Source organism: Crinia signifera, chromosome 19 (assembly GCF_055691185.1).
Source record: "Crinia signifera chromosome 19, ASM5569118v1, whole genome shotgun sequence".
NCBI classification, from domain to species: Eukaryota; Metazoa; Chordata; class Amphibia; order Anura; family Myobatrachidae; genus Crinia; species Crinia signifera.
The window spans coordinates 96,464,212-96,475,251 of NC_139226.1; the positions used below are offsets into that span (position 1 = coordinate 96,464,212).

The 11,040-nt window shown below is 42.2% G+C and overlaps 1 protein-coding gene and 1 long non-coding RNA gene across 4 annotated transcripts in view; one reads left to right on the forward strand and one right to left on the reverse strand.

The window, feature by feature from the left end:
• The window catches only part of PLEKHG5 (pleckstrin homology and RhoGEF domain containing G5), a 254,737-nt gene extending 249,479 nt beyond the window's left edge, over positions 1-5,258 (forward strand). For all 3 annotated transcript variants that reach the window (XM_083162965.1, XM_083162966.1, XM_083162967.1), the window contains one exon: positions 965-5,258. In XM_083162965.1, the coding sequence (XP_083019091.1) occupies positions 965-974 (10 nt within the window). In that variant the 3' untranslated portion in view covers positions 975-5,258. The remainder of the gene's footprint in view (positions 1-964) is intronic.
• Positions 1-7,106, reverse strand: part of LOC146042762 (uncharacterized) — a 21,376-nt gene extending 14,270 nt beyond the window's left edge. The window contains exon 1 of the long non-coding RNA XR_014464007.1: positions 7,005-7,106. This is a non-coding gene — a long non-coding RNA (uncharacterized LOC146042762). The remainder of the gene's footprint in view (positions 1-7,004) is intronic.
• Positions 7,107-11,040: the final 3,934 nt, after the last annotated feature.

The following is an 11,040-nucleotide window of genomic DNA, read 5'->3' on the forward strand; positions in this document are numbered from 1 at the left end:
AGATTAGTATTATCTGTGTACAAGCAGGGATATTCCTATAATCTGGACTGTTGGGGTGCCTTGAAGATTGGGTTTGGTCACCACCATTTTAGGGTAAAGAAAATACCTTCTTCTACCTGATGATGTAAAGACTTGGCTGATATTCATTGAAAGAAGTCATAAAAACACACACACACACACACACACACACACACACACACATATATAGGTACTTATGTAGTATCTGGGCGTTCGATTTAGAAATCGGGTCGGATCGGTAGCATCGCATGCGACCAAATCGTATGCGATGCGATGGTCCAGATTTTTCCATAGGATTCAATGTTAAAATGGTCTGAGTCCATTTTAACATAGAATTCAATGGGAAAAAGGGGTCCTTTTCCTTTCCCCACTATCCAAGTGGGCATGGAGTTGGATATAAACCTGTGGCGAGCGTAGCGAGCCACCGAGCCCGAAGCGTGGCGAGCCCCGCGAGGGGACACAGAATACTTTTTAAGAAATCTGCGCCCCCTCGCGGGGCTCGCCACGCTTCGGGCTCGGTGGCTCGCTACGCTTTATAAAATCAACTCTATGCCCACTTGGATAGTGGGGAAATGAACAGGACCTTGTTAACATTGAATCCTATACAAAATCGCATCGCATGCAATATCGGATGCGATTCGATTTTGCCGAAAATCGCGTCAAATCGCATCTGATTGTATGCCTTAAGGTAAGGCATACAATCAGAAAATCGGCAGCCCAGATACTACATAAGTACACACACACATATATATATATATATATATATATATATATATATATATAGTAAAAGTGGCAATCAATAAATTAGTCACATGTTTATCTGAAAATGGCAGATTTAATTTGGTCATACAACACAGTATTAAACTTTTGCCTTATTTTTAGTTTCCTAATATAATTTGTATGATATATTTTGAGCTGCATTTATATTATTTATTTTTATTTTCAGGGAAGTTTAATTACGAGGAACATGGGAGCAAGCCGGCTACATAAGTGCAAAGAAGTGTAAATATTTTAGCGTGCCAGTTGCGTAGGATGCTTACGGATTATGACATGGCAGGTGCTAAAGATCGTTACGCCCGAAGAGATTACAGCCACCCCGGGGGCTTCTGATGAATGTGCGCTGTTTGTATGAATTTGAAAAACTGGATTATTTCAGACTCTTTTCAAATGTATCTATCGCCTCAAGTCGGATCTTATTTGCACTTTCAGCAACAAAGACTTTCCTACTAAATCTCTTTTGAGAAGAGTTACTGCAAAAAACAGAAATGCCATAATAAGCGGTGACCGGCAGACGTGTACCTCGCTGAGATGTGGCAAGTGTCGTGGGGAATCGGGATATTTGTCTCATCTTCATGGCGAAATTAATATATTTATCAAACTGGTTTAAGCTTCCTTCTTGGGACATTGCTTTAATATTTTACATATTGACTCCTGCCGCGATAAAACCTCAGATACTTTGTATATTAGCGCAATATTAATTAGCATCAGAACAATGTTTACTAAACTGCCCGTCTAACTAAGTGATATATGGGATAATGCTCCCCTACTGTAGGCGATATATAACCTGCTAGTCACTGAGGAGTTGTGTGACTTCTAATATCTGTACAGACGTATGGTGGGGAGGAGAGGGGGTCATTGTAGTACACACATTTTTCAAATGGACCCTGGGCCTAATTAAGCTTTGCACATAATACCGATGTTATGGTGTGTATTTGCCTTCAGCTGTGATCATGTACACAGAGAAACATGGCAATAATGTCTCTCCTGGTCTGCATGCCCAAACTGTGGCCCTCCAGCTGTTGTGAAATTACATATCCCAGCATGCCTTGCCATCGCTTTAGCATTCCCTAATAGCAAAAATATGGCAAGGCATGATGGGACTTGTAGTTTCACAACAGCTGGAGGGCCATAGTTTGGACATGCCTGCGGCATAGATAGACTGAAACATGAATTAGACCCTGTATCAGCACTGCAGTTATGAGCGGTTGTTATTAGTATCACATGTGTATTACAATGACATTGCTGACTACATGCATTCAACTTGGTGCTGGCCTACATGAAAGTTACTGTATGTGACCAAAGTCAGGTTCCTAAGTAGATAGATGCCTTCTGATTGGCTGACTGCTTGTGCCACCAGCAGTACTGGAGCTGGAAGCAAGAGGGCGCCATCCTGCTGTGGATGCATTGCTAGATGTGTTTAAGCAAGTGAATTCTGTAAGGGAAAAAATGTAGATTTGATTTTCTAGAAAAAGGAAAGATTCCCAGCGACAGTATTACTCTCCCGGGGTGCGACACTTGCCAACGTTTAAATTATTTCTCCTTTGGAAATATTTGTCCGGCTGAGTTCCCTGCTACTTCATGACATTATTTACTGTAAATATTCAAATGCGCACTTTATCTGTAAATACTTTTTTAGCTACATGTAAATAGTAATTACTAATCTCTACATATATTATTCCATTATAAGTCCGGCATGTCTATGTAGGTGCTTTTACATATTAACACACGTTTATGTAGGTGCTTTTACATATTAGTTTGTGTTCAGTTTATTACTTAAAAGTGTGCTCGTCTGCCCCCAGAATGGAGCCGGTGGATGATGTAATGTTTCCTTAGGACGGTATTGAATCCCGGCTGCTATTTCCGCCTATTCAATACTGCCGTTTCAGACAGCATTAAAAGCAAATTACATCAAAACAGATCCAACCAGTCCGATCAGTTGTGTTGGAAAAGACCGTGGATTATCAAACATCACAGATGTTTTTCGACAATTCGTAGCTGTTTTCGCAGACACACCCACTTTCCCACACTCGACAGCTGGAACATTAAATTCAGACTGTCAAGTTACAGTCAAGCTGACTGAAAACGTCCCAGGAATCCCAGATTGAATACCCCCTTTAGGGTGCAATCGCTTACTGGTAAATTTACTAAAGCTTCTAAAACAGGCAAATAGCCATGTTGCCTATAGTAACCAATCAGAGTCAAGAAAATGATAGACAGAATCTGATTGGTGCAGATTTACTAAAGTCAAGTAGCGATGTTTCCCATAAAAATTGTGGTCTCTTTGGTTGCTAAGGGAGATGTACACTTTAGCTAGAACGTTGGTAATCTAGTCTGGCTAGTATACCTGAGCTGGGAATATTGTTTCTGTATTTATTAAGTACATATTACTTTTTGTAACATGATCGTTTAAAAAAAAAAAAAAAAAAGAAGAGGTTTTCAAAATAATTTGGAAATAAAAATGTACAAGTAACACGTGTGTATATGTCCTCGTGCACATACTCCTGTATATCATTTCAGAGAAACGGTGCAGAATATATTTTGCCAATAGGGGGAGGGGAAGTGATTGATTACAGAATCATGGGCTGCTAGACTCTTAGATGTGCAGAACCCTGATGTTCTGCAAAAAAAAAGGGGATTGTCAAGTCTGCGCTTGCGTCTAAATCCAAGGATCACTTGGAGGTGGTTAATAATCTACTGATCAGCGATTAGTCTGCAAGCGGTGGGACCCGTAAAGCCACCAGTGGGCAATCTCCACACAATGTAGGAGGCTGCAGCATTTGCATATTTGCTGGGTACACAGCTGTGGCATTAGAACACATCTGACTCAGTAACTAGATTATAATTGCACAGTATACAGTAGTACGGGCCAGCCTGACAACGTCTGTGCAGGGAAAGATGCCTCAAAAGACCAGAATTTGTCTTGACAAAAATGCATAATACTAATACTTTCATTTATACTATTATGTCAGGGCAGATTTACATTGCAGAAAACAAGTATTTTGGATCCAGCTTCTGTTCTGGAACCCAACTCTGGGTAAGCCAATAAGATCCCAGTAATATTTGTTTTTTGGAAACAGTCATTACCTAATAGAAAAAATATAATTGCTTCCCACAACAACAAAACCGTACAGAAAAGCATAGTTATGATAGTTAAAGAAAATGATTGGTTGCTATGGGCAACAGCTCCACTTACAACAGGAACCAGTCAGATTCCAGTAATCCTTTTCTAACACCCCTACTTGCAAAATGACAACTGTCCCCTGATTGGTTGCTATGGGCTTCACTTACATGTTGAAAATACAATTCAGAAACTGAATTGGTTGCTATGGGCAACAACACCTCTTAAAGTCATAGCTACAACTGGTCTCCCCAGCCAGTTTGTGTAGCATGAAATACAGGTTGGCCCCTATGTGTATTTGCATGAAGCTGATGCATTACACGTATGACAGTTTGCATAAGAAAAGTCTAGATGGGGAACGTTTTGTGAATTCTCCTGAAAATAAAAAATCAAACCTCTAATGCAGTTATATGCGGATGTACAGAGCAAGCGTCAATGTTTAAGCTGAGAAGCATAACCACTTTTTAATGGCATCATCCTGTGTGGCAAACAAGGTGTCAGACAAAGATTTTGGGAAATGGGTTTTGTGTTATGCAAGAGTACAGCCTATGTCTATCCACATAAGTTGCACAAATTATTCATGTTTAATATGATTTCCATGTGATCCCAACACTACGCAGTTACTGCTGTGTTATATACGGCCAGCACCATGGCGAAGCATGTATTACTGAAAACCAGTGTTAATCAGCAATGTGGCATTTGTACTGCCTAAATATACAAGTGTTTAACCCCTTCTTTGCTCTGACAGCCCTACATGGAAGATCACGCTTTTCTTTGCAGGACAGCTGTGCATTGGAGGAATTTTTGTTGGGTTATTTGTGTATAAAATTGTCACTATTTATTAAGCTTTCTTGTTATTTTATATGTGTATATAATTTCATTTTGAATACCGTACATCTGCCACTTTATATTAATATTGTTTTTATACCTAACTATGCATTGTTGGTTGATCGATTACAGTATTTGGTTTATTTTGCTTCTTCAAAGTCTTATTCAGTAACTTAATAGGAAGAGAGCGATTTGCAATGTACAGTAACACGCAGCCATACCGGCTTCCATGGGTTAGAGTTAGACACTGCAGAAGTACAGCAGGCAACCTATGTCTCACGGAACGCCAAACACGTTCCAGGTCAGAAGCAGAGACAGAAGGTGCCTGCTAGGGTGATAAAGGTGCCTGTTAGGGTAATAACGGTGCACCTCATCTGCGGGCTTGTCTGCAGCGTGCTAGTAACTCTACATACAGAAATGTTACATTATTATTAATAGGATTTGTACCTAGCACCATACATTTCTGACCTTTCCTTTGCAATAGAATACAGGACATTAAATGAACTGAGATGAAGTTATTGTGTTGTCTATTTATTGTATACATGTTCCCAGTTGTATGTGTGTGGGGGAAGCTACAGATACCTGGAACCCCCGAATAAATTCTACTGTCCAAACTATGCCAAATAACTGAAATAATAAAGTACCTGATATAAGCGAGAGCCCTTCCATTGATACCATACATTGGGCCTTATTCTGGTCGGTGCGGCCGGATCCGAATATGCGGCCAGGACCGTGCGTGCGAAACCCCGCCTTCCATACGAATCACCAACTCCGTCCGTACGCGGTAAGAAGCTGGCCGAACGGACCGCACGTGTATTTTTCACGGAATACGCCTCCTCCATCTCAGGGAACCTCCCCCATCATTCGATGGTCGCAGACCATCGAATGCAGGACCGAGTGGTCCACCAGCTCCCACAACCTCACACCACACGGACATTTTTCCGTGCAAAAGCAGGGATCTGGGCGGGCAGCTGACATCCGGCGATGTCATATGTCCGCCCCCTACACGTGCGTCACGACTGCATTACCATACGTACGCCCAGCGTTTGCATGGCAACGCCCATGAAACGCGGGGCGTATGCATATGGTAATGAGCCCAAATAGGCCTTCACGCCCCTCTCCACCCCCTGTTCGGAGTGTTCACATTTCATGCGTGATTTGGCCGTACGCCCCGCTCGCACATGCGCAGAGACGCCTCTGCACATGCGCAGACACAAAACATCGGCGGCACGAACGCACGCGGATATTACCGCACCAACCAGAATAAGGGCCATTATTATGCAGCCTAGTTCGTGCACTACACTAGGGGTATTTCTGGGTGTTCCCCTGAAGCAGCCCCCTCTGCTCCACCCTATAAGCGTAAGGAGTCATACGTGCAATATGTGTCGCAGTACACACAGGTAGGAGTTCCTGGTGCACAGCATAAGGACACACAAGGTGCCCAAAACATTGGCCCTAATTCTGCTTTGACTTTATGGATCGCTTCAGCAGAATGCAGCATTTTCTTTGTACAGTGCTCTGACTCCATGATTGTTGGTACTCTCTGATGAAGTGGGCAACATGCCCCTGAAACGTGCCTCAGTTGACTCTTTAGAACAGTTTGTTAACATGTAAATAGTTGTAGGGATCAGCCAATCATACGGCAACGTTCTACTCATTCACGTGCTGGCATAACTTAGAAATGTAGGATTAAATATATATTCTGTGTGTGAGAAATAAGGAGCCCCAATATTCTGTAATTGTGTTACAAGGAAGAGGACGTCCTCAATACAAAAAGAAGTGTCTTACAGTTATGGGTCATTCATCGCATTATCTATTTTAATTGTCTTATACCTCAAAGTAACTTTCTACTAGCATTTGGCTGCAAGTCACCCAAATGTTTAAAGATGTCACCCAGCCACACCTGTGGTGACCATACAGTCGGCTGTCATATCTATGTACATTTTTTTCATTTCCGCATTGTTCTGGTGGGAACAAAAATCTAGTAATTCGTGTGAGCAAATGACAAATTCACCACATGCTCCCAAACGCTGGAAAATGGTAAAAAAAAAAAGAAATAAAAATACAATTGTTGAGATCATGTTGTTAAATAAAATGGATTGACCTAATCTGTGTGAATGACCATTGTCTGTTTTCCAGTGTTTGGGAGCAAATGGTTACTCTCATGTGCACTTACTGTACATGTTGTGATCTGGTCAGTGAGAAACCCTCTGCGTTCTCCAAGCAGCACAATGTCCATTCTCAGACTATAGCCTATTACCTCTGCCCTGGTGATGAGAATTTGGATTAGCACATCCTCATCTGTCCCAGGCCCCAGCATGGCTTTTGTAAGGATCCTTGGCTGTCCTTAATGCATTGTACTGCAGAAAGAGAGGACATGAGCTGGTTTATTACAGGGTAACTGTACAAGGTCAGTATATTTCTCCTGATTATAGTAAGGACACTGCCGCGAGAGATGCAGAATTATTCACACTATACTAAAGTAATTAATAATTTGGCCGCTGGAGGCGCACTTCCACTGGTGTCTGTGGGCAATATAGATTTTCTTTCAGAACTAATACAGTTGCTCCCACTGCTGTCAATGGCTACAAACATGCAGAGATAAAAAGTTATTTGTGCCTATTAACTTTTATCACGTAAATTAGTAACAGGTACGACATCCCAGGGGGAGCAGAAGATGATAAAACTTCTGTAACAGCAGGCCCTGGATGAGTTACATAGCAGTGCCTTTCTGCCACATGGCAGCTAGTGATGTCACAAGGGGCCGATGATGTCACAAGGGGCCGATGATGTCACAAGGGGCTGTGATGGGTAGAACACTGGCAGCTGACTGCTTCCTGAGTCATATCTGATATTGCTGGACTTGAGCCAACACAGATCATTTTTCTCTCTTTTCTGAAGATTGAAGTTTGATATAAAATGAAGAAGGCGAAAGCTAATAAAGCTATAGACCACCAAATGACTGTCGCTCTGCGCATCCGTAAATTTAATTTGACGGAGACTAAGAACCGCGCCCGATGCATCACACACCAGCTCGGACCACAGACAGTGCTATTGCAGGACCCCGGTGAGGATCCTAATGACGTCCTGCGCTCCACCAGGACAAGAGAAACAACATTTAAATTTAACCAGGTGTTTGACCAGGCAGCTACCCAGGAGACTGTGTATGATTCCACAGTGAAGCCCTTATTGGGTGACATCCTGTCCGGGTACAATGCTGCCATATTTGCCTACGGCCCGACAGGCACCGGAAAGACCTTCACCATGATGGGTAAGGACTGCGACCCTGGAGTAATATTTCGCACCCTGAAGGACCTGTTTAATGCCATTGAGGAGACTGGGAAAAAAAAGAATTTCTCCGTATCATTATCATACGCGGAGATCTATAATGAAACAGTCCGAGACCTATTAAGACCTTCCTCTAGGTCTTTGGTCCTCAGAGAGGATTCCGATGGCAACACCAACGTAGAAGGGATTTCTACATTCTCCCTCAGCACTTCTGAGGAAGCCATGGCCCTGCTGAAGAAGGGCAACAAGCGGCGCACTGAAGCTCCCACAGCCGCTAATAAGACCTCATCCCGCTCACATGCAGTATTACAGGTCACCATAAAGCAGACAACCAGTGATGGTGTGAGAACAGGCAAGTTGTATATGGTAGACCTTGCGGGATCAGAACGAGCAAGCCAGACTAAGAACAGCGGCCAGACCATGAAAGAAGGAGGATACATCAACCGATCCCTTCTTACCCTCAGGATGTGTATCATGGCGCTGCGTGACAGACCAGACAGCCATATAAACTATCGGGACAGCAAGCTGACCTGGCTGCTAAAGGGAGCACTGAGCGGGAAAAGCCGAATGGTTATGATCACGCACATCAGCCCTGCGGATAGTGCTTATGAAGAATCCCGCAGCACAATGACCTACGGGAGCAAGGCCAAGTTTATCAAGACGCGAGTGGAGAGAAACCGTGTCTGTGTCCCTCATAAGACTTCCGAGGGCGTCAGAGGGACCACAGTGCTGCCGGAAGTCCCTCATCCTCCAGAGCCTGGCCATGGGATCATGCCCAGGTCTGGGAATATTTATCAGATGAGACCAAGAGCAAGGCCGCTGCATGATTTTCCTCCCTGTATCCGGCAAAGAATCCCCAACCGCAATTTGAGACCAATGCCACAGCATCTTAAGGTGTACATTCCTTTCAAGGTTGGTCACTACACATTGCACACATGAACAGCAATCGGGGGAGCAGTAATAGTGCCCATACACGTTACCATTATTGTATACCATATTGTATACAATATGGTATTCAATATTGGTAACGTGTATGGAAACCTTTACACCTAAAGGAAAACTGGGGAATAGGGCTACTGGCGAAACCCCAACAAAAAAAAACGACACTGGGCAGCCACCCCATGGGTGTGTTGGAAGAGCTGTCAATTGTTTATAAATGATTACCGTTATATCCAACTCATTGATAATTTAATACATCCAAGACTTTGAACATATGCTTCAAAGTAAAGCTAAATATCCTATAATCTTAGGTGGCGACTTCAATATGGTGGAAGATCCTCCAGTGGATAGATCACCATGTACACCTAGAACCACCGATTTTCAAAGCAGATTTTTATTGTCCTTAAGAACAACATTAGGGCTTACTGATCCTTGGAGATTGCTAAATCCAGCGGATAGAACGCATACACATCTATCATTGGCCCATAACTCGCTCTCTCGTATCGATACATTTTTAATAGCTAATGAACTAATGACTGACATTTATTTAAAGCTAACCTATATGATATTGTAATATCTGACCACGCCCCAGTCATGATTGCTCTCACCCACCCATATATGCATCCAACAGATCATATATGGAGATTCCCCTCATACTTATCCAATTCTGAAGATTTTACATCATACCTTACATACCACTGGACTAACTGCATAGATGAAAACTTAGACTATTGGGATCGCCCGGACATCTTCTGGGATGCTTCTAAAGCAGTTATGCGAGGCCATATAATTGGATAGGTTTCCAAAAAGGAAAAAAGAAGCCAAGGCAAAACATGATACCCTTAATAGTGAAATGACAGTAGCATTTCACAACTATTCAGATAACCCTTCAGACTCTTCATTTACAGGCATACAAACAGGCTAGACAAATATTTGAAACATACCTAGCTGCCCAAGCAAAACGATCAATGGATTATGCTAGAAACAGATTCTACAGGTGGGGAGACAATGCTGGTAAACTACTAGAGATGGTAACTAAACCTCCTTAACGGCGTAATATAATTACCTCGCTAAAACACCCAACTTCTGGTATGGTCATAACCAAAAACCTCTGAAATTGCCTCCCAATTTCAAACCTATTTTGAAAATCTCTTTGCCTCATCACCTGTGGACCCTGCAACTCAAAAATCTCAATTTACTGATGAGGTTCTACCTCTCCTTACACCGGACCAAAAGTCCACTCTTACGGGAAATATTACAATAGGAGAAATTAATCTAGCTATTTCTAAACTGCCCAACGGCAAGTCCCCAGGACCAGACAAATTCACTGGAGAATATTATCGCATACTCCAACCCCAAATTGCCCCAACACTATTAGAATTATTCCAATATATATATATATATATATATATATATATATATATATATATATATATATATATATATATATATATATATATATATATAAAGACAGAGTTCAATCCCCTCTTTTTAACGAAGCTCTTATCACATGAGTCACACAGCAATATTGGGATAAGGAGGATGTGTAAGCGAAAAAAGATTATATGAAGAGTTGTGTGTTTACGCTATAGAAACTGGCAAATATACCATTGGTTTTGACTATGTCCAAGAGGGAAACATTCTTCAAATGAAGAGAAGTATTAGAACACTAGGAAATGCACTGATACTGGAGGGAGGTTCAGTGGAAATCTGAGGAAAAATTACTTAACTAAAAGGATTGGGATAGTGCGATCCTCTTAGTACCATCACCACTGTTGATCTTTTGACTGTATACCCCTTTCCCCTCTTATTATGTCTCATTATTTACTGTTTGATGACCTCCATCTACCTTCTCTAGTGATGTACTATCCTGCCACACTCACAGTGCAGCATATTAGTACACTTGCTGTAGATAGAGATATATATATATATATATATATATATATATAATCGGAGGTCCGGCACTCCTCACCTGCCCCTGCTCCACTTGAATACCTTGGCCTGGGTGCCCGCTATGTGCTGGCGTTACCAGCGCTTGTATCGATATGGTGAAATAAAGCGTCACTCCA